This window comes from Cheilinus undulatus, linkage group 3 (genome assembly GCF_018320785.1).
Source record: "Cheilinus undulatus linkage group 3, ASM1832078v1, whole genome shotgun sequence".
Lineage (NCBI taxonomy): Eukaryota > Metazoa > Chordata > Actinopteri > Labriformes > Labridae > Cheilinus > Cheilinus undulatus.
In genome coordinates this window covers 155,403-180,000 of record NC_054867.1, presented here as the reverse complement: position 1 = coordinate 180,000, position 24,598 = coordinate 155,403, and the positions used below count along the sequence as shown (strand labels likewise).

At 40.8% G+C, this 24,598-nt stretch overlaps 1 protein-coding gene across 3 annotated transcripts in view; it reads right to left on the bottom strand.

Annotated features, from left to right (window-relative positions):
• The window catches only part of si:ch211-236d3.4 (protein FAM107B), a 62,220-nt gene that overhangs the window by 18,108 nt on the left and 19,514 nt on the right, over positions 1–24,598 (bottom strand). For 2 of the 3 annotated variants that reach the window (XM_041783163.1, XM_041783162.1), the window contains exon 2: positions 23,999–24,074. In XM_041783163.1, coding sequence (XP_041639097.1) covers positions 23,999–24,074 — 76 coding nt within the window. Of the gene's footprint in view, positions 1–23,241; positions 23,372–23,998; positions 24,075–24,598 lie in introns of those variants that run through there. The other variant, XM_041783164.1, reaches the window with a different exon arrangement.

Sequence of the window (24,598 nt, the reverse complement as noted above, 5' to 3'; positions counted from 1 at the left end):
AACAATAACAACATCATCATCATCATCGTCATCATCAACAACAACAACATCATCATCATCATCATCATTATATCATCATCATCATCATCATCATCAACAACAACAACAACAACATCATCATCATCATCATCATCATCATCATCATCATCAACAACATCATCATCATCATCATCATCATCATCAACAACAACATCATCATAATCATCATCAACAACAACAACAACATCATCATCATCATCATCATCAACAACAACATCAACATCATCATCATCATCATCAACAACAATAACAACATCATCATCATCATCATCATCAACAATAACAACAACAACAACATCATCATCATCATCAACAACAACATCATCATCATCATCATCAGCTGATTATAGCCACCATCATCATCATCATCATCAACAACAATAACAACATCATCATCATCATCGTCATCATCATCAACAACAACAACATCATCATCATCATCATCAGCTGATTATAGCCACCATCATCATCATCATCATCAACAACAATAACAACATCATCATCATCATCGTCATCATCACTAACAACAACATCATCAACAAAAACATCTCTGATATTTCACATTTATCTCTGATATTTCACATTTATCTCTGATATTTCACATTTATCTGTCACATTTTTCTTAGGTCTGATTCATTTGTGTTCAGCTGCTCACATGACTTTTTTAGTATGGCGTGTATCAGATTCTCATGTGAACTGGTCACTGTGGTTTATGGTTTCATGTTGAAGTTGATGTGCATCGCGCCTGTGAATCTATGAGCACATGATATGAGAGGAGGAAGAGATATCTGAATGAATGAAGGCTTCTGTGGTGTCATGAATCCAGATCTCATTGTTCAGAAGGATTTTAAAAACTGAGACTGTGACTGACTGTTGTTCCAAAGGGTCTGAACACTGATGTGAATGTGATATTTTAGTATTTATTTCTAATAATTTACACAAATTTTCTAAAACTTTGTTTTGGCTTGTCATTTTGAGGTCCTGAGGGTAGATTAATGGGAATATTTTTTTTTTTTGGATATAGCATCAGGCTGAAACAACAAATTTTTAAACAGTGAGCTAAGAACAACCCGCTCTTCCAAGAATCGGCACCGTATCATGGTGGAGGGGTTTGTTTGTCCCTTCGAACCTGGGAGCTATGTTGTCGGTGGCACTAGCCCCCGGTAGGGTCACCCAAGGCAAACTGGTCCCAGGGAAGGGACCAGACTAAGAGCGGTTCAACAAAAACCCTTATGGAGCAGCAAAGGTGCTCCAACCCTCAGCATCAGAGACTGGCTCTGGGGAGCTGTCATGTCACCTCTCTGGCAGGGGAGGAACCAGAGCTGGTGCAGGAGGTGGAGTGTTACAGGCTAGATATAGTTGGGCTCTCCTCCATGCACAGTTCTGGAGAGGGGCTCTGCTCTGGAGGTGCCTGGGGTAAGAGGTGCCGAGCGGGTGTGGGGATACTCACGAGCCCCTGGCTGCCAGCCTCTGTGTTGGAGTTTCCCCAGTAGACGAGAGGGTTGCCTCTCTGTGGCTTTGGGTTGAGGGGAGGAAAGCTCTGGCTGTTATCAGTGCATAGGCACTGAACAACAGTGGGGCACTTTAACGCCCATGTTGGCAACGATGGCGACACCTGGAGGGGGATGATTGGAAGGAACGACGTGCTCGATCTGAACCCAAGTGGTGTTTGATATTGGACTTCTGTGCTAGTCATGGATTGGCCACAAAAAACAAAATGCTCAAACAAAGGGAATGGACCTTGATGAACCCAGAGAATGGACCTTGATGAACCCAGAGAATGGACCGTGATGAACCCAGAGACTGGACCCTGATAAACCCAGAGAATGGACCCTGATAAACCCAGAGAATGGACCCTGATAAACCCAGAGAATGGACCCTGATGAACCAGAGAATGGACCCTGATGAACCAGAGAATGGACCCTGATAAACCCAGAGAATGGACCCTGATAAACCCAGAGAATGGACCCTGATAAACCCAGAGAATGGACCCTAATAAACCCAGAGAATGGACCCTGATGAACCAGAGAATGGACCCTGAAAAACCCAGAGAATGGACCCTGATAAACCCAGAGAATGGACCCTGATAAACCCAGAGAATGGACCCTGATGAACCCAGAGAATGGACCCTGATAAACCCAGAGAATGGACCCTAATAAACCCAGAGAATGGACCCTGATAAACCCAGAGAATGGACCCTGATAAACCCAGAGACTGGACCCTGATAAACCCAGAGAATGGACCCTGATAAACCCAGAGAATGGACCCTGATAAACCCAGAGAATTGACCCTGATAAACCCAGAGAATGGACCCTGATAAACCCAGAGAATGGACCCTGATAAACCCAGAGAATGGACCCTGATAAACCCAGAGAATGGACCCTGATAAACCCAGAGAATGGACCCTGATAAACCCAGAGAATGGACCCTGATGAACCCAGAGAATGGACCCTGATAAACCCAGAGAATGGACCCTGATAAACCCAGAGACTGGCCCCTGATAAACCCGGAGAATGGATCCTGATAAACCCAGAGAATGGACCCTGATAAACCCAGAGAATGGACCCTGATAAACCCAGAGACTGGACCCTGATAAACCAGAGAATGGACCCTGATAAACCCAGAGAATGGACCCTGATAAACCCAGAGAATGGACCCTGATAAACCCAGAGAATGGACCCTGATAAACCCAGAGACTGGACCCTGATAAACCCAGAGAATGGACCCTGATAAACTTGGAGAATGGATCCTGATTAACCCAGAGAATGGACCCTGATAAACCCAGAGACTGGACCCTGATAAACCAGAGAATGGACCCTGAAAAACCCAGAGAATGGACCCTGATGAACCCAGAGACTGGACCCTGATGAACCCAGAGAATGGACCCTGATAAACCCAGAGACTGGACCCTGATAAACCAGAGAATGGACCCTGAAAAACCCAGAGACTGGACCCTGATAAACCAGAGAATGGACCCTGAAAAACCCAGAGACTGGACCCTGATAAACCAGAGAATGGACCCTGAAAAACCCAGAGAATGGACCCTGATTAACCCAGAGAATGGACCCTGATTAACCAGAGAATGGACCCTGATGAACCCAGAGAATGGACCCTGATAAACCCAGAGAATGGACCCTGATAAACCCAGAGAATGGACCCTGATAAACCCAGAGAATGGACCCTGATGAACCCAGAGAATGGACCCTGATAAACCCAGAGAATGGACCCTGATTAACCAGAGAATGGACCCTGATGAACCCAGAGAATGGACCCTGATAAACCCAGAGACTGGACCCTGATTAACCAGAGAATGGACCCTGATGAACCCAGAGAATGGACCCTGATGAACCCAGAGACTGGACCCTGATTAACCAGAGAATGGACCCTGATGAACCCAGAGAATGGACCCTGATAAACCCAGAGACTGGACCCTGATAAACCCAGAGACTGGACCCTGATAAACCAGAGAATGGACCCTGATGAACCAGAGAATGGACCCTGATGAACCCAGAGAATGGACCCTGATGAACCCAGAGACTGGACCCTGATGAACCCAGAGAATGGACCCTGATGAACCCAGAGACTGGACCCTGATGAACCCAGAGAATGGACCCTGATAAACCCAGAGACTGGACCCTGATGAACCCAGAGAATGGACCCTGAAAAACCCAGAGACTGGACCCTGATAAACCAGAGAATGGACCCTGAAAAACCCAGAGACTGGACCCTGATTAACCAGAGAATGGACCCTGATAAACCCAGAGACTGGACCCTGATTAACCAGAGAATGGACCCTGATTAACCAGAGAATGGACCCTGATAAACCTAGAGACTGGCCCCTGATAAACCCGGAGAATGGATCCTGATAAACCCGGAGAATGGATCCTGATAAACCCAGAGAATGGACCCTGATAAACCCAGAGACTGGACCCTGATAAACCAGAGAATGGACCCTGAAAAACCCAGAGACTGGACCCTGATAAACCAGAGAATGGACCCTGAAAAACCCAGAGAATGGACCCTGATTAACCAGGGAATGGACCCTGATGAACCCAGAGAATGGACCCTGATAAACCCAGAGAATGGACCCTGATAAACCCAGAGAATGGACCCTGATGAACCCAGAGAATGGACCCTGATAAACCCAGAGAATGGACCCTGATAAACCCAGAGAATGGACCCTGATAAACCCAGAGAATGGACCCTGATGAACCCAGAGAATGGACCCTGATAAACCCAGAGACTGGACCCTGATTAACCAGAGAATGGACCCTGATAAACCCAGAGACTGGACCCTGATAAACCCAGAGAATGGACCCTGATAAACCCAGAGAATGGACCCTGATTAACCAGAGAATGGACCCTGATGAACCCAGAGAATGGACCCTGATAAACCCAGAGAATGGACCCTGATAAACCCAGAGACTGGACCCTGATAAACCCAGAGAATGGACCCTGATAAACCCAGAGAATGGACCCTGATAAACCCAGAGAATGGACCCTGATAAACCCAGAGAATGGACCCTGATAAACCCAGAGAATGGACCCTGATGAACCCAGAGAATGGACCCTGATGAACCCAGAGAATGGACCCTGATGAACCCAGAGAATGGACCCTGATAAACCCAGAGAATGGACCCTGATGAACCCAGAGAATGGACCCTGATAAACCCAGAGAATGGACCCTGAAAAACCCAGAGAATGGACCCTGATGAACCCAGAGAATGGACCCTGATGAACCCAGAGAATGGACCCTGATAAACCCAGAGAATGGACCCTGATAAACCCAGAGAATGGACCCTGATAGACCCAGAGACTGGACCCTGATGAATCCAGAGAATGGACCCTGTTAAACCCAGAGAATGGACCCTGATAAACCCAGAGAATGGACCCTGATGAACCCAGAGACTGGACCCTGATTAACCCAGAGACTGGACCCTGATTAACCCAGAGAATGGACCCTGATTAACCCAGAGACTGGACCCTGATAAACCAGAGAATGGACCCTGATGAACCCAGAGAATGGACCCTGATGAACCCAGAGAATGGACCCTGATAAACCCAGAGAATGGACCCTGATGAACCCAGAGAATGGACCCTGATAAACCCAGAGAATGGACCCTGATAAACCCAGAGAATGGACCCTGATAGACCCAGAGACTGGACCCTGATGAACCCAGAGAATGGACCCTGATAAACCCAGAGAATGGACCCTGATAAACCCAGAGAATGGACCCTGATGAACCCAGAGACTGGACCCTGATTAACCCAGAGACTGGACCCTGATTAACCCAGAGAATGGACCCTGATTAACCCAGAGACTGGACCCTGATAAACCAGAGAATGGACCCTGATGAACCCAGAGACTGGACCCTGATAAACCAGAGAATGGACCCTGATAAACCCAGAGACTGGACCCTGATAAACCAGAGAATGGACCCTGATAAACCAGAGAAGGGACCCTGATAAACCAGAGAATGGACCCTGATAAACCCAGAGACTGGACCCTGATAAACCAGAGAATGGACCCTGATGAACCCAGTTAGGACATGTGCTTCATTTTTGGTCTGTAAATGCTTGCAGCAGTGATCTTCTCACCTACATTTGATGTGTGAAATCAAACTCATTTAATCTCAGGAGCTCAGAGCTGATTACAGGAAGTCTTAGCTACTCTGCGGTCTGGTATTGATCGCAGACAGGACGTGCAAACTGAAGCTTCTCTGTAGTTCATCGACGTCTCTGTGAGAGCCCGTTATCTGGTTACAACCAAAGCTCTGCTGCTGCCTCTGTCTGATAACGGTGAGAGGAAGACTGTCTGACTCTGCCTCAGCAGGAGGAAATATGATCATGTTACCCAGTAATATCAGGAGATAATGTCTTTTCTGGTTCATGCACTCATCCCCAAATAAAATCACACAGTGGATATTCAATCAGACCCAACCTACTGCAGAGCAGAGCTCAGATTATAAGACATGAAACATCTGTGCAGCTTGTACCATCGTAAGGCTCAGTGATGTTTAAATCTGAGCTGTCTCTACGTTACTCTACGTTTATTTCCTCTGTGTTCTGCACATCACCTCAAACTTACTAATGGTGCAATACCACTGATAACCATGGGGGCAGTGCTGAGCAGAGTAACAAAGTGTTTAAGCCAGAGCAGCAAAACACAATGAAGAAGAAAAATGAATGAACTTTACTGGAATGTTGGGAGTAAATGTTGTTGAGCACACGCCTGCTGTTTGTAGTTTAGTCACAGAGGTGGTTCTATCGTCAGTGTTCCAGATCTTTAAATAACCGGAGTGAATATCAAGGTCAGTCTTTAAATGATGATTTCATTGTGAAAAAGTCATTGTTCCCCTCCTTAAACCATGAATTAACTCTGATTAACCACATTTTCTGTAAAGCTGAGTTCAGTTTGCCTATCCATACCCAGACCTGATCACTGCCAGACCTGTAGAACCCAGAAATCCTGAACTAGAACCCGTAGGCTAAAAGAGCTCCGACACATCACGGAGCAAAGTCTCTGACATCCATCAGTCTGAAAGGGTTACAGAGACATCTCTGAGGCTTTGAGACTCCAGACAACCACACTGAGAGCCATTAGCCACAAATGGAGAAAGCTGTGAACAGTGGTGAACCTTCCCAGGAGTGTCAGGCTGACCAACATGACTCCAAGAGAACATGGCCGACTCATCCAGGAGGTCCCAGAAGAACCCAGAACAACATCTAAAGACCTGACTCAGTTATGGTGATACACTACTGTTCAGAAATTTTAGGCATTTTTAATCAACAGTTCGAGGCTGTAGAGAGGCGTAGATGTGGCCAGTAAGCTGCCTGAGGGCAGGAAGGAGGATTGACACAACCCCAGTTGTGGTCTGGATGTCCTTCCATATTATCAGGTGCCATGGGAAATAATCTGTTGAAAAAATAACAAAATCCACTCATTAAGAGTGGAGAAAGCGATTAATCACAACTAACCACTGAAATTCAGAGACTTATCACTATTAAATAGATTTTCAGACAGCCCTCATATACATTTTTATCCTGAAGGCTCTGGTTTGACTTCAAGTTTAGAAATGCATCATTACATTTCTGAAATGTCAACTCTTCTGAGTGAATCTGAACACAAGCTGGAGTAAAACAGGAGAAAACACATAGCAGTCGTGCTGATATTTAACTCCATAGATTTTTGTTGGCAGTAAATCATCCAAACAGGTGATACGAGTTCAAACACAACAGGTCAAAGTCTCCTCTCTTACATAAACACGGGGGTCAGAAACCGACCTGTTGCAACAGAAAGTGGTGGGATGTCCTAACGCAGCAGCTATTGATCAGCTCCTAGAAAAGAACCATCCTGTTTGTTTAAGCATTAAAAAAAGAACAAAGGAACATGGATATGGCAGCAAACCACAGCTGAGGACATGTTCACACAGATGATTGGTCACTTTACAGCAGGGGTGCCCAAATTCTTTTCAGTGAAGGGCCAAAAATGAATCGGGGTGGAGGGTCGCGGGCCAAAACTAAACATTCATGTTGCAGTGCATGAAATTAAATATGCCCATAGCATAACTGTGCAAAATAATAACTCATACAAAGTAATTTTGATAATGGATAACACTATTCTTCATTGTGTTTCACAGCATGAACATCCATATGGCACAAATACTAATTGGGCATACCGCCTTGAAATCAATTTCAGTAAAAAAGTTCTCATGTTCCCAACTATTTTTAAACTTTCTCTTATCAGTGTGCCACTGCCTCACACGCTCCTTCTCTGCCATGACCCCAGCATTTTCTCACTGACTCACTCTCTGGTCATGGGCTTCCGGATCTGAGTTGACGGGAGCTCAACAGCGCCACCCTACCCCCAGTGTAACACAATGTTAGTTTGTGGTCAGGAGAGGAAGTGCAACAGTAAATAAATATTGAAAGAAATATTTAGACTGCTGGCAGTTGGGAAATAATAATAATAAAAAAAAAAAAATTCAAACATGGGCAGCGGGCCAAAAATAATAGCTCATGGGCCAAAGTTGGCCCGCGGGCCCCAAATTGGACAGCCCTGCTTTACAATTTTCAGGTGTTAAAACCTCCTCCAGATAAAGACAGGACCAAAGAGACCTGGTTTCATTTTTCAGAATGCAACAAAAACCTGACGGGACCTAAAAACTGGTTCTAGACGTCTAAGACCCTCAAAATGAGAAGTTCCTCTATGCATATAGGTCCTGTTCCAGACCACATAGTCATCCTTTCACTGGACTTCTGGGGGGTTAGGCTCACCAAACCAGGACTGATACAGCAGAGAAAAGTGGACTAAACCAGGACAAATATAACACGTGTTGATACCAAGGCTACAGTACCAGAGCATGAAGGTCTAATCTAACGATGAAACTTTCTAGAATTATGAGCCAAACAGTCTTAAACAGGAGTTAATGGATAGATGTCAGGGAAACTTGAACAGAAAAGAAAATAACACCAGAGGAAGCCAGACTGGACACATCCTGGATTTTCAAACCAGGATATAGGAAAGGATCGGAAGTAGACTTTGTCTGAAATAACTCAGAACATTGGACTAACCCGGGTTTAGACACAGGCGGATCTCTGCATCTATCTGATGAACACATGAGCAAATGTTGGATTACATAAGAACTTTCAGTATGTTGATCTAAACTCCCACTCCATCAATCTTTCTGCCAGCATCGACCTCATGTTCATCATCCTACACTCAGCTGGTCCACTCCGACCTCACGCTGCTTTTATTAACGTTAGCACCGCGCCGCTCTCCAACTCATGACTCACGGCTGCAATTATTCATCAACGTATGAAAAAAGACAGAACAGGAGCCACACCAACTGTGGGAAACACGTTCTGCTCGAGCACAGATCTCTAACATTTAGACACTTTACTCAAATTAACCTCTGATACGACCTCCTTTTATTTGGTAGTGAGTAATGGCAGGAAACAAAGAAGCCTGTCCAAATCAATAACAAAAGATCTGATCAGCTCCGCCCACCTTTGTGGCCTACAAGAATTGTTCAATTAAAAAAATGCCCTCAGAACGGTGTACTTACTAAACAGTTAACCAACGTTTTATTGCTTGGATGAATTTCTCAAAATAAGGGAGAAAAACTGTAAAAGTGGCCTTCCTCAGCCAGCATTAATCTTAAAGGACACTTTTAACAGCTTTTCTCTTTCATTATGTGAAATGCATCCATGAAACCAAAATTTTTGTTTACTGTTTTGTAACGACACCTTAGGGAGGGAGGTTGTTGTTGAAGAGAGAACTCAGTTCAACAGTGGAGCTGAGCAGCACATCTGGAAATGTCTAGTGGGGCCAGAATGTTAGTAGACAGGAGGAGAGATGCCAACAATTGGGGGCTTTGGCAATGCTATGGAGCCATTATTGCCTTATTGTTGTGAAACTCAGAAAGCATATTTAAGCATTTCAGATCATGATAAAGTGATTAAGTTAGAGCTCTAAATGTCTCCTTGTTCTTACATTTTATCTGTCAGAGCTCTAAATGTCTCCTTGTTCTTAGATTTTATCGGTTAGAGCTCTAAATGTCTCCTTGTTCTTAGATTTTATCTGTCAGAGCTCTAAATGTCTCCTTGTTCTTAGATTTTCTCTGTTAGAGCTCTTAATGTCTCCTCGTTCTTAGATTTTATCGGTTAGAGCTCTAAATGTCTCCTTGTTCTAAGATTTCCCCTGTTAGAGCTCTAAATGTCTCCTTGTTCTTAGATTTCCCCTGTTAGAGCTCTAAATGTCTCCTTGTTCTTAGATTTTATCGGTTAGAGCTCTAAATGTCTCCTCATTCTTAGATTTTATCTGTCAGAGCTCTAAATGTCTCCTTGTTCTTAGATTTTATCTGAGCTCTAAATGTCTCCTCGTTCTTAGATTTTATCGGTAAGAGCTCTAAATGTCTCCTTGTTCTAAGATTTCCCCTGTTAGAGCTCTAAATGTCTCCTTGTTCTTAGATTTTATCGGTTAAAACTCTAAATGTCTCCTTGTTTTTAGATTTTCTCTGTTAGAGCTCTAAATGTCTCCTTGTTCTTAGATTTTATCGGTTAAAACTCTAAATGTCTCCTTTTTTTTAGATTTTATCTGTTAGAGCTCTAAATATCTCCTCATTCTTAGATTTTCTCGGTTAGAGCTCTAAATGTCTCCTTGTTCCTAGATTTCCCCTGTTAGAGCTCTTAATGTCTCCTCGTTCTTAGATTTTATCGGTGAGAGCTCTTAATGTCTCCTTGTTCTTAGATTTCCCCTGTTAGAGCTCTAAATGTCTCCTTGTTCTTAGATTTTCTCTGTTAGAGCTGTAAATGTCTCCTCATTCTGAGATTTTCTCGGTAGAGCTCTAAATGTCTCCTTGTTCTTAGATTTCCTCTGTTAGAGCTCTTAATGTCTCCTCGTTCTTAGATTTTATCGGTTAGAGCTCTAAATGTCTCCTTGTTCCTAGATTTCCCCTGTTAGAGCTCTTAATGTCTCCTCGTTCTTAGATTTTATCTGTCAGAGTTCTAAATGTCTCCTTGTTCTTAGATTTTCTCTGTTGGAGCTCTAAATGTCTCCTTGTTTTTAGATTTTATCTGTTAGAGCTCTAAATGTCTCCTCATTCTGAGATTTTCTCGGTGAGAGCTCTAAATGTCTCCTTGTTCTTAGATTTTATCTGTTAGAGCTCTTAATGTCTCCTTGTTCTTAGATTTTATCTTTCAGAGCTCTAAATGTGTCCTCGTTCTTACATTTAATCGGTTAGAGCTCTTAATGTCTCCTCATTCATAGATTTTATCTGTTAGAGCTCTTAATGTCTTATTGTTCTTAGATTTTCTTGGTTAGAGCTCTAAAACTCCTTGTTCCTAGATTTTATCTGTAAGAGCTCTTAATGTCTCCTTGTTCTAAGATTTTATCTGTTAGGGCTCTAAATGTCTCCTCGTTCTTAGATTTCCCCTGTTAGAGCTCTAAATGTCTTCTCATTCTGAGATTCTCTCGGTTAGAGCTCTAAATGTCTCCTTGTTCTTAGATTTTATCTGTTAGAGCTCTAAATGTCTCCTCATTCTGAGATTTTCTCGGTTAGAGCTCTAAATGTCTCCTTGTTCTTAGATTTTATCTGTTAGAGCTCTTAATGTCTCCTTGTTCTTAGATTTTATCTTTCAGAGCTCTAAATGTGTCCTCGTTCTTACATTTTATCGGTTGGAGCTCTTAATGTCTCCTCATTCATAGATTTTATCTGTTAGAGCTCTAAATGTCTCATTGTTCTTAGATTTTCTTGGTTAGAGCTCTAAAACTCCTTGTTCTTAGATTTTATCTGTTAGAGCTCTATATGTCTCCTTGTTCTAAGATTTTATCTGTTAGGGCTCTAAATGTCTCCTCGTTCTTAGATTTTATCGGTTAGAGCTCTAAATGTCTCCTTGTTCTTAGATTTCCCCTGTAAGAGCTCTAAATGTCTCCTTGTTCTTAGATTTTATCTGTCAGAGCTCTTAATGTCTCATTGTTCTTAGATTTTCTTGGTTAGAGCTCTAAAACTCCTTGTTCTTAGATTTTATCTGTTAGAGCTCTATATGTCTCCTTGTTCAAAGATTTTATCTGTTAGGGCTCTAAATGTCTCCTCGTTCTTAGATTATATCGGTTAGAGCTCTAAATGTCTCCTTGTTCTTAGATTTCCCCTGTAAGAGCTCTAGATGTCTCCTTGTTCTTAGATTTTATCGGTTAGAGCTCTAAATGTCTCCTCATTCTTAGATTTTATCTGTTAGAGCTCTTAATGTCTCCTCATTCTTAGATTTTCTCGGTTAGAGCTCTTAATGTCTCCTTGTTCTTAGATTTCCCCTGTTAGAGCTCTAAATGTCTCCTTGTTCTTAGATTTTATCGGTTAAAACTCTAAATGTCTCCTTGTTCTTAGATTTTATCTGTTAGAGCTCTAAATATCTCCTTGTTCTTAGATTTTATCTGTTAGAGCTCTAAATATCTCCTTGTTCTTAGATTTTATCTGTTAGAGCTCTAAATATCTCCTCATTCTTAGATTTTATCTGTTAGAGCTCTAAATGTCTCCTCATTCTTAGATTTTCTCGGTTAGAGCTCTAGATGTCTCCTTGTTCTTAGATTTTATCGGTTAGAGCTCTCAATGTCTCCTCGTTCTTAGATTTTATCTGTTAGAGCTCTAAATGTCTCCTCATTCTTAGATTTTCTCGGTTAGAGCTCTTAATGTCTCCTTGTTCTTAGATTTTATCGGTTAAAACTCTAAATGTCTCCTTGTTCTTAGATTTTATCTGTTAGAGCTCTAAATATCTCCTCGTTCTTAGATTTTATCGGTAAGAGCTCTAAATGTCTCCTTGTTCTAAGATTTCCCCTGTTAGAGCTCTAAATGTCTCCTTGTTCTTAGATTTCCCCTGTTAGAGCTCTCAATGTCTCCTTGTTCTTAGATTTTATCTGTTAGAGCTCTTAATGTCTCCTCGTTCTTAGATTTTATCTGTTAGAGCTGTAAATGTCTCCTCATTCTTAGATTTTCTCGGTTAGAGCTGTAAATGTCTCCTTGTTCTTAGATTTCCCCTGTCTGAGCTCTAAATGTCTCCTTGTTCGTAGATTTTATCGGTTAAAACTCTAAATGTCTCCTTGTTCTTAGATTTTATCTGTTATAGCTCTAAATGTCTCCTCATTCTAAGATTTCCTCGGTTAAAACTCTAAATGTCTCCCTGTTCTTAGATTTCCCCTGTTAGAGCTCTAAATGTCTCCTTGTTCTTAGATTTCCCCTGTCTGAGCTCTAAATGTCTCCTTGTTCTTAGATTTTATCTGTCAGAGCTCTAAATGTCTCCTTGTTCTTAGATTTCCCCTGTCTGAGCTCTAAATGTCTCCTTGTTCTTAGATTTGATCTGTCAGAGCTCTAAATGTCTCCTTGTTCTTAGATTTTCTCTGTTAGAGCTCTTAATGTCTCCTCGTTCTTAGATTTTATCGGTTAGAGCTCTAAATGTCTCCTCATTCTTAGATTTTCTCGGTTAGAGCTCTAGATGTCTCCTTGTTCTTAGATTTTATCGGTTAGAGCTCTAAATGTCTCCTCATTCTTAGATTTTCTCGGTTAGAGCTCTTAATGTCTCCTTGTTCTTAGATTTCCCCTGTTAGAGCTCTAAATGTCTCCTTGTTCTTAGATTTTATCGGTTAAAACTCTAAATGTCTCCTTGTTCTTAGATTTTATCTGTTAGAGCTCTAAATATCTCCTCGTTCATAGATTTTATCTGTTAGAGCTCTTAATGTCTCCTCGTTCTTAGATTTTATCGGTTAGAGCTCTAAATGTCTCCTCATTCTTAGATTTTCTCGGTTAGAGCTCTAGATGTCTCCTTGTTCTTAGATTTTATCGGTTAGAGCTCTCAATGTCTCCTCGTTCTTAGATTTTATCTGTTAGAGCTCTAAATGTCTCCTCATTCTTAGATTTTATCGGTTAGAGCTCTTAATGTCTCCTTGTTCTTAGATTTCCCCTGTTAGAGCTCTAAATGTCTCCTTGTTCTTAGATTTTATCGGTTAAAACTCTAAATGTCTCCTTGTTCTTAGATTTTATCTGTTAGAGCTCTAAATATCTCCTCGTTCTTAGATTTTATCGGTATGAGCACTAAATGTCTCCTTGTTCTAAGATTTCCCCTGTTAGAGCTCTAAATGTCTCCTTGTTCTTAGATTTTATCGGTTAGAGCTCTAAATGTCTCCTCATTCTTAGATTTTATCTGTCAGAGCTCTAAATGTCTCCTTGTTCTTAGATTTTATCTGTTAGAGCTCTAAATGTCTCCTCGTTCTTAGATTTTATCTTTCAGAGCTCTAAATGTCTCCTTGTTCTAAGATTTCCCCTGTTAGAGCTCTAAATGTCTCCTTGTTCTTAGATTTTATCGGTTAAAACTCTAAATGTCTCCTTGTTTTTAGATTTTATCTGTTAGAGCTCTAAATGTCTCCTTGTTCTTAGATTTTATCGGTTAAAACTCTAAATGTCTCCTTTTTTTTAGATTTTATCTGTTAGAGCTCTAAATATCTCCTCATTCTTAGATTTTCTCGGTTAGAGCTCTAAATGTCTCCTTGTTCTTAGATTTCCCCTGTCTGAGCTCTAAATGTCTCCTTGTTCTTAGATTTTATCTGTCAGAGCTCTAAATGTCTCCTTGTTCTTAGATTTCCCCTGTTAGAGCTCTAAATGTCTCCTTGTTCTTAGATTTTCTCTGTTAGAGCTCTAAATGTCTCCTCATTCTGAGATTTTCTCAGTTAGAGCTCTAAATGTCTCCTTGTTCTTAGATTTTATCTGTTAGAGCTCTTAATGTCTCCTTGTTCTTAGATTTTATCTTTCAGAGCTCTAAATGTGTCCTCGTTCTTACATTTAATCGGTTAGAGCTCTTAATGTCTCCTCATTCATAGATTTTATCTGTTAGAGCTCTTAATGTCTTATTGTTCTTAGATTTTCTTGGTTAGAGCTCTAAAACTCCTTGTTCCTAGATTTTATCTGTAAGAGCTCTTAATGTCTCCTTGTTCTAAGATTTTATCTGTTAGGGCTCTAAATGTCTCCTCGTTCTTAGATTTCCCCTGTTAGAGCTCTAAATGTCTTCTCATTCTGAGATTCTCTCGGTTAGAGCTCTAAATGTCTCCTTGTTCTTAGATTTTATCTGTTAGAGCTCTAAATGTCTCCTCATTCTGAGATTTTCTCGGTTAGAGCTCTAAATGTCTCCTTGTTCTTAGATTTTATCTGTTAGAGCTCTTAATGTCTCCTTGTTCTTAGATTTTATCTTTCAGAGCTCTAAATGTGTCCTCGTTCTTACATTTTATCGGTTGGAGCTCTTAATGTCTCCTCATTCATAGATTTTATCTGTTAGAGCTCTAAATGTCTCATTGTTCTTAGATTTTCTTGGTTAGAGCTCTAAAACTCCTTGTTCTTAGATTTTATCTGTTAGAGCTCTATATGTCTCCTTGTTCTAAGATTTTATCTGTTAGGGCTCTAAATGTCTCCTCGTTCTTAGATTTTATCGGTTAGAGCTCTTAATGTCTCCTTGTTCTTAGATTTCCCCTGTAAGAGCTCTAAATGTCTCCTTGTTCTTAGATTTTATCGGTTAGAGCTCTTGATGTCTCCTCGTTCTTAGATTTTATCTGTTAGAGCTCTAAATATCTCCACATTCTTAGATTTTATCTGTTAGAGCTCTAAATGTCTCCTCATTCTTAGATTTTATCTGTTAGAGCTCTTAATGTCTCCTCATTCTTAGATTTTCTCGGTTAGAGCTCTTAATGTCTCCTCATTCATAGATTTTATCTGTTAGAGCTCTTAATGTCTTATTGTTCTTAGATTTTCTTGGTTAGAGCTCTAAAACTCCTTGTTCCTAGATTTTATCTGTAAGAGCTCTTAATGTCTCCTTGTTCTAAGATTTTATCTGTTAGGGCTCTAAATGTCTCCTCGTTCTTAGATTTCCCCTGTTAGAGCTCTAAATGTCTCCTCATTCTGAGATTTTCTCGGTTAGAGCTCTAAATGTCTCCTTGTTCTTAGATTTTATCTGTTAGAGCTCTTAATGTCTCCTTGTTCTTAGATTTTATCTTTCAGAGCTCTAAATGTGTCCTCGTTCTTACATTTTATCGGTTGGAGCTCTTAATGTCTCCTCGTTCTTAGATTTTATCGGTTAGAGCTCTAAATGTCTCCTCATTCTTAGATTTTCTCGGTTAGAGCTCTAGATGTCTCCTTGTTCTTAGATTTTATCGGTTAGAGCTCTCAATGTCTCCTCGTTCTTAGATTTTCTCGGTTAGAGCTCTTAATGTCTCCTTGTTCTTAGATTTCCCCTGTTAGAGCTCTAAATGTCTCCTTGTTCTTAGATTTTATCGGTTAAAACTCTAAATGTCTCCTTGTTCTTAGATTTTATCTGTTAGAGCTCTAAATATCTCCTCGTTCTTAGATTTTATCGGTATGAGCACTAAATGTCTCCTTGTTCTAAGATTTCCCCTGTTAGAGCTCTAAATGTCTCCTTGTTCTTAGATTTTATCGGTTAGAGCTCTAAATGTCTCCTCATTCTTAGATTTTATCTGTCAGAGCTCTAAATGTCTCCTTGTTCTTAGATTTTATCTGTTAGAGCTCTAAATGTCTCCTTGTTCTTAGATTTTATCGGTTAAAACTCTAAATGTCTCCTTTTTTTTAGATTTTATCTGTTAGAGCTCTAAATATCTCCTCATTCTTAGATTTTCTCGGTTAGAGCTCTAAATGTCTCCTTGTTCCTAGATTTCCCCTGTTAGAGCTCTTAATGTCTCCTCGTTCTTAGATTTTATCGGTGAGAGCTCTTAATGTCTCCTTGTTCTTAGATTTCCCCTGTTAGAGCTCTTAATGTCTCCTCGTTCTTAGATTTTATCGGTTAGAGCTCTAAATGTCTCCTTGTTCTTAGATTTCCCCTGTTAGAGCTCTAAATGTCTCCTTGTTCCTAGATTTCCCCTGTTAGAGCTCTTAATGTCTCCTCGCTCTTAGATTTTATCTGTCAGAGTTCTAAATGTCTCCTTGTTCTTAGATTTTCTCTGTTGGAGCTCTAAATGTCTCCTTGTTTTTAGATTTTATCTGTTAGAGCTCTAAATGTCTCCTCATTCTGAGATTTTCTCGGTGAGAGCTCTAAATGTCTCCTTGTTCTTAGATTTCCCCTGTCTGAGCTCTAAATGTCTCCTTGTTCTTAGATTTTATCTGTCAGAGCTCTAAATGTCTCCTTGTTCTTAGATTTCCCCTGTTAGAGCTCTAAATGTCTCCTTGTTCTTAGATTTTCTCTGTTAGAGCTCTAAATGTCTCCTCATTCTGAGATTTTCTCAGTTAGAGCTCTAAATGTCTCCTTGTTCTTAGATTTTATCTGTTAGAGCTCTTAATGTCTCCTTGTTCTTAGATTTTATCTTTCAGAGCTCTAAATGTGTCCTCGTTCTTACATTTAATCGGTTAGAGCTCTTAATGTCTCCTCATTCATAGATTTTATCTGTTAGAGCTCTTAATGTCTCCTTGTTCTTAGATTTCCCCTGTTAGAGCTCTAAATGTCTCCTTGTTCTTAGATTTTATCGGTTAAAACTCTAAATGTCTCCTTGTTCTTAGATTTTATCTGTTAGAGCTCTAAATATCTCCTTGTTCTTAGATTTCCCCTGTTAGAGCTCTAAATGTCTCCTCATTCTGAGATTTTCTCGGTTAGAGCTCTAAATGTCTCCTTGTTCTTAGATTTTATCTGTTAGAGCTCTTAATGTCTCCTTGTTCTTAGATTTTATCTTTCAGAGCTCTAAATGTGTCCTCGTTCTTACATTTTATCGGTTGGAGCTCTTAATGTCTCCTCATTCATAGATTTTATCTGTTAGAGCTCTTAATGTCTCCTTGTTCTTAGATTTTATCTGTTAGAGCTCTATATGTCTCCTTGTTCTAAGATTTTATCTGTTAGGGCTCTAAATGTCTCCTCGTTCTTAGATTATATCGGTTAGAGCTCTAAATGTCTCCTTGTTCTTAGATTTCCCCTGTTAGAGCTCTAAATGTCTCCTTGTTCTTAGATTTTATCGGTTAGAGCTCTTGATGTCTCCTCGTTCTTAGATTTTATCTGTTAGAGCTCTAAATATCTCCACATTCTTAGATTTTATCTGTTAGAGCTCTAAATGTCTCCTCATTCTTAGATTTTATCTGTTAGAGCTCTTAATGTCTCCTCATTCTTAGATTTTCTCGGTTAGAGCTCTTAATGTCTCCTTGTTCTTAGATTTCCCCTGTTAGAGCTCTAAATGTCTCCTTGTTCTTAGATTTTATCGGTTAAAACTCTAAATGTCTCCTTGTTCTTAGATTTTATCTGTTAGAGCTCTAAATATCTCCTTGTTCTTAGATTTTATCTGTTAGAGCTCTAAATATCTCCTTGTTCTTAGATTTTATCTGTTAGAGCTCTAAATATCTCCCTATTCTTAGATTTTATCTGTTAGAGCTCTTAATGTCTCCTCGTTCTTAGATTTTATCGGTTAGAGCTCTAAATGTCTCCTCATTCTTAGATTTTCTCGGTTAGAGCTCTAGATGTCTCCTTGTTCTTAGATTTTATCGGTTAGAGCTCTCAATGTCTCCTCGTTCTTAGATTTTATCTGTTAGAGCTCTAAATGTCTCCTCATTCTTAGATTTTCTCGGTTAGAGCTCTTAATGTCTCCTTGTTCTTAGATTTTATCGGTTAAAACTCTAAATGTCTCCTTGTTTTTAGATTTTATCTGTTAGAGCTCTAAATATCTCCTTGTTCTTAGATTTTATCGGTAAGAGCTCTAAATGTCTCCTTGTTCTAAGATTTCCCCTGTTAGAGCTCTAAATGTCTCCTTGTTCTTAGATTTCCCCTGTTAGAGCTCTCAATGTCTCCTTGTTCTTAGATTTTATCTGTTAGAGCTCTTAATGTCTCCTCGTTCTTAGATTTTATCTGTTAGAGCTGTAAATGTCTCCTCATTCTTAGATTTTCTCGGTTAGAGCTCTAAATGTCTCCTTGTTCTTAGATTTTATCTGTCAGAGCTCTAAATGTCTCCTTGTTCTTAGATTTCCCCTGTTAGAGCTCTAAATGTCTCCTTGTTCTTAGATTTTATCTGTCAGAGCTCTAAATGTCTCCTTGTTCTTAGATTTTCTCTGTTAGAGCTCTTAATGTCTCCTCGTTCTTAGATTTTATCGGTTAGAGCTCTAAATGTCTCCTCATTCTTAGATTTTCTCGGTTAGAGCTCTAGATGTCTCCTTGTTCTTAGATTTTATCGGTTAGAGCTCTAAATGTCTCCTCATTCTTAGATTTTCTCGGTTAGAGCTCTTAATGTCTCCTTGTTCTTAGATTTCCCCTGTTAGAGCTCTAAATGTCTCCTTGTTCTTAGATTTTATCGGTTAAAACTCTAAATGTCTCCTTGTTCTTAGATTTTATCTGTTAGAGCTCTAAATATCTCCTCGTTCTTAGATTTTATCTGTTAGAGCTCTAAATATCTCCTCGTTCATAGATTTTATCTGTTAGATATCTTAATGTCTCCTCGTTCTTAGATTTTATCGGTTAGAGCTCTAAATGTCTCCTCATTCTTAGATTTTCTCGGTTAGAGCTCTAGATGTCTCCTTGTTCTTAGATTTTATCGGTTAGAGCTCTCAATGTCTCCTCGTTCTTAGATTTTATCTGTTAGAGCTCTAAATGTCTCCTCATTCTTAGATTTTCTCGGTTAGAGCTCTTAATGTCTCCTTGTTCTTAGATTTCCCCTGTTAGAGCTCTAAATGTCTCCTTGTTCTTAGATTTTATCGGTTAAAACTCTAAATGTCTCCTTGTTCTTAGATTTTATCTGTTAGAGCTCTAAATATCTCCTCGTTCTTAGATTTTATCGGTATGAGCACTAAATGTCTCCTTGTTCTAAGATTTCCCCTGTTAGAGCTCTAAATGTCTCCTTGTTCTTAGATTTCCCCTGTTAGAGCTCTAAATGTCTCCTTGTTCTTAGATTTTATCTGTCAGAGCTCTAAATGTCTCCTTGTTCTTAGATTTTATCTGTTAGAGCTCTTAATGTCTCCTCGTTCTTAGATTTTATCTGTTAGAGATGTAAATGTCTCCTCATTCTTAGATTTTCTCGGTTAAAACTCTAAATGTCTCCCTGTTCTTAGATTTCCCCTGTTAGAGCTCTAAATGTCTCCTTGTTCTTAGATTTCCCCTGTCTGAGCTCTAAATGTCTCCTTGTTCTTAGATTTTATCTGTCAGAGCTCTAAATGTCTCCTTGTTCTTAGATTTCCCCTGTTAGAGCTCTAAATGTCTCCTTGTTCTTAGATTTTATCTGTCAGAGCTCTAAATGTCTCCTTGTTCTTAGATTTTCTCTGTTAGAGCTCTTAATGTCTCCTTGTTCTTAGATTTTCTCTGTTAGAGCTCTAAATGTCTCCTTGTTCTTAGATTTTCTGGTAGAGCTCTCAATGTCTCCTTGTTCTTAGATTTCCCCTGTTAGAGCTCTGAATGTCTCCTTGTTCTTAGATTTTATCTGTCAGAGCTCTAAATGTCTCCTTGTTCTTAGATTTTATCTGTCAGAGCTCTAAATGTCTCCTTGTTCTTAGATTTCCCCTGTTAGAGCTCTAAATGTCTCCTTGTTCTTAGATTTTATCTGTCAGAGCTCTAAATGTCTCCTTGTTCTTAGATTTTCTGGTTGAGCTCTAAATGTCTCCTTGTTCTTAGATTTCCCCTGTTAGAGCTCTAAATTTCTCCTTGTTCTTAGATTTCCCCTGTTAGAGCTCTAAATGTCTCCTTTTTCTTAGATTTTATCTGTCAGAGCTCTAAATGTCTCCTTGTTCTTAGATTTTATCTGTTAGAGCTGTAAATGTCTCCTCATTCTTAGATTTTCTGGTTGAGCTCTAAATGTGTCCTTGTTCTTAGATTTCCCCTGTTAGAGCTCTAAATGTCTCCTTGTTCTTAGATTTTCTCTGTTAGAGCTCTAAATGTCTCCTTGTTCTTAGATTTTATCGGTTAGAGCTCTAAATGTCTCCTTGTTCTTAGATTTTCTCTGTTAGAGTTCTAAATGTCTCCTTGTTCTTAGATTTTATCGGTTAGAGCTCTAAATTTCTCCTTGTTCTTAGATTTCCCCTGTTAGAGCTCTAAATGTCTCCTTGTTCTTAGATTTTCTGGTTGAGCTCTAAATGTCTCCTTGTTCTTAGATTTCCCCTGTTAGAGCTCTAAATGTCTCCTTGTTCTTAGATTTTCTCTGTTAGAGCTCTAAATGTCTCCTTGTTCTTAGATTTTATTGGTTAGAGCTCTAAAGGTCTCCTTGTTCTTAGATTTTCTGGTTGAGCTCTAAATGTCTCCTTGTTCTTAGATTTCCCCTGTTAGAGCTCCAAACCCTCTGCATTTTTTGGAAACTTTCAGTACTTGCTGTTTTTCCTGTGCTCAGACTCGTACTGAAACGTCTCTTCACCCTACGCTCCATGAAAACACGGGGCCCGTCGTTCTGATTGTGTTTGGACGCCATCCAATGGTCTGGGCCGCTGCGTGAGCTAAAAGCTGTTAGATTTAAGGAAAACAGACGGGAATAGTGTTTTAATGACCTTCAAAGCAGAAAGATTCACCCGTTTCCGTGTTTCTCTCTGGTGAATCCATCTCTCAAAGCTCCCGTCTGAACCGTTTGGGCCCGGTTAGAAAGTGACAGGACCAATCAGTGAAGAGGGGCAGTACTTTCAGGCGCGGTGGAGTCGGATATAAGCGAGCAGCAGCAAGAGCTGGTGCAGTTATGGAGGAAGAGATGATAGTTTATCAGAACTTGACCACATTTTTTCATTAAAAGAAGAACAAAGAACAGCAGTGAGTTGATTTCTTTCAAAAACCACAAAGTCGTGTACTGACATGTCTACAGTCGCCATGGTTACCGTTATGCAGTTCTCTATGGAGTTTACTCCTCGGTAGCAGCTACGTCACGTGTTTTGTTGCTCTGATTGGCCTGTGAAGATGTGACAGACAGAACGATCATCCAATCATCCTCTGAGTTTTTTTAAAGGCTCTGCCCTTTCCTAAACTCTGTCTATGAGAGGTTTACCAGATGGATGTGTTTCACACATCCATCTGGTGTGTCAGGTCTAAATAACTGTGATGTAAGAACTGTTTTCCTTTGGCACTCTTTGACCTCCAAGCAGAAGGAGCTAATGCAACCTCAAACATCTACATGGCAGAACACGAAGCAAACAAGAGAAAGAACGAGCATATGAAAGTGTTTTAAAGACAGAAAAGGAGTGAAATGACCTTATTTTAGTCGTTCTAGAGGTTTCTGACTAATGATTGACGAAGCTTTATGAGTCTGACAGTGAACGTACTGATCCAGCTGGGCAGGATTGTGAAACTTCACCCTACCTTTGTCTTAGACATGATTGGCCTGGGGCTGTCAGTCTTCATGTTTCAGATCTTCTAGTTTTGGTAGTTCATCCTGATGATTGCATGGTAGAAACCCAAATATTAGTCTGCATCAGTGTAGATTTCTTCTTCTCTGATCTGTGAATCCCATAGAGTCAAGGCACACAGTCAAATATGGGCAGATACGCTGACACCCAGGGCTGGGGGTGGAGTCTAGTCGTGATTATTGCTATAACAGAACTTACACATAGCTGCTACAACAGGCTGCAGGGACCAGTGCTAATGCTACAGATCCAGTGTGCATGCACTGAAAAGGCATCGGGGGCATTTCAGAGCCATTTCTGTGCCTTTAAATTAATGTAGACGTAATGTGGTTTTAAAGTAATGTAGCAGTACATGTCCATCCCTTTCATGACTTTCTTTGTTCTCCAGGTGTTCAGGTATCCTCGTACCTAAACACCCCAAACCTGCTGACTCCAGTCAGACAGCAACGGATTTAAATCAGGGAAACAGGTATTAGCAATGCACAACCAGGGAAGTGAAAGAAAATCCAGAAAACATTCCAGCCACACAGAATCAGAATCAAGAGTTCATGTCAGGTAGATTTTCACGTACGAGAAATGTGACTGGTGCAAAACAAACAACGCAGAAACAGGAAACAGCAGAGAGGCGATAAACCGACAGTACTGCTGAACGGAACCTGAAATAGATGAATATAAAAACACAGTAGCAGTATTAATATGGAGTAGAAGATAGGTACAGCTGTGCAACAGAGGAGCTTAGACTGGTGCCTTGTCATCTCCCTCTGTCCCTGCTCCTTGTGGATCTCGCTGTAAGCGACAGAGAGCATAAAGGGCTAAAACTGTTGACATGCTGTGCTGCATCGCTGTCAGGATGTGGTTAAAGTTATCGAGTGGATGCGATCTCTGAAGCTCTGCCACGGTGCTTGAAGTTAGGACTCACTTTCTACGTCTAAAGTAAATGTTAAGCAACAAGGACGACTTCTGACTGTTCACTGAGCTGTGTGAGTATTGAAGGACTTCCTTCCATCACTGTGAGAGCAGGACCACGCTACACTGTCCTATCAGCTGCTGTCCCACTACGATCACTGAGATCTTCACACCTCTGGAGTTTCTCTTCCTGAGAGCAAAGCTAACCAGTCAGACATGGATGACCAATAAAGCTGACTGTGATGAACTAAAATACACCTCAACAACCAAACAGTGATGCTTTCAGCAATCTAGAAAATAATGTGTTCTATTTCAGACCTTCATCCAGTGTGATAACTGGGTCCAGGATGACAGCGCTGGTTTAGACCCAAAAAGAGAGGAGAACAACAAAAACCCGTCTCAGATGTCCTCTGTTTGTTTAAATCTGTATTCAAAGTGCTCATAAAGCTCCAGGAGGCTGAGAGACCCTGGTTCTTACCAGACTTGACCATCCCTTCCCTCCCTGCTGTGAGGTGTTCTGGGTTTCTGGTCCACGGATCCATCTGCTCTGAGCTCATCCTGGTGTGTCTCAGTCTGTATGAACCTTCATGCTCTCCATACGAGCAGAAACTCTCCTCTAACCCCGACTGAATCATGCCGAGTGTAAAACAGCAGCCACATGATCCTGTCAGTGTCCGCCTGCCTCCTTTTAGACTCCTCCCCTTTGTGATGCAGCCTCTCTCTAACCTGCTCTCAGACTTTTCCCACGCTGCTTCACTTCATTTCAGACTCCAGCTCCTTCCATGGAGACTGTTGTAGTGCTGATAGCCTGACTAATACCATCCCTGCCTGGAGGGGGCGCTGTGAAAGACTGGGACCAGTCCTTCTTCCTGGTCTCCTAGTGTCTGACTGGGAAACTTCAGCTGATGACCAGACTGATCAGTGGATTACTGATGGTCCACAGAACCCTCTGGAAACTGGAATGTTAGATATGGAACAGGAACATGGGGGCTCTGCAACATCTGCTGTTAGAACACAGTTTAGAACCTTGGTTCTCAACTGGTGGGTCGGGACCCAAAAGTGGGTCTGAAGCTATTGTCAGTGGGCTGTGGATGAAAGAGTCTCTGATGTGCTTTTATTCTGAAGGGTTAGGTCTCAGTCTCTTTGTTCTTCACCCATTTCTCACCACCTCTGATCCAAACTGTGTGCTCCACTGTTCGCAGAGTTGGACGGTAACCTGAGAGGGCCAAACTAACCTTTGCTGTTTGGGTGCTTTCCATTTTTCACGTACTGCTGCTTGGGTGGAGGCTCGTGGTCGATGCTGTACGCCTTCTGGAAGAGAAACAGAGAAAAACTGACTGTAGATATTCACTGAAACAATGCTGGGAGTGTCAGATTAACCGCCGTGGATCAGCTGATCTATGTGGAGCCGAGTCATCCCAGGTCCAATTTAAAATATGATTTAATTCAATGGCAGAATCAGGTCGGAGTGATCAGCTCTCTGTGTTTCTGCACCATCGTCTGGTAAACGGAGACTTTAGAGCAGAAAAGCAGGTTTTTGTCCCTTTCTCCTCCCCGTCTGTGATCATCCATCTCTGTGTTAGCAGGAGGAACGACGACCTTCTCTATTCATCAGTGAAGATTTAGAATAATTCTAATAATTTTGTTTACTATCCCTGAAAAGGAATATGATTTTATATGCGCACTGTCCCTTATTTAATTTAATTATGTATTTGTTTATTTAGTTATTTGTTCAATCCTGTTGTATTTTTACTGCTGGTTGTGTTGCTGCAATGCCAGAATTTCCCCTCTGGGATCAATAAAGTCTTATCTTTTCTTTTCTAACCCCTTAAAGC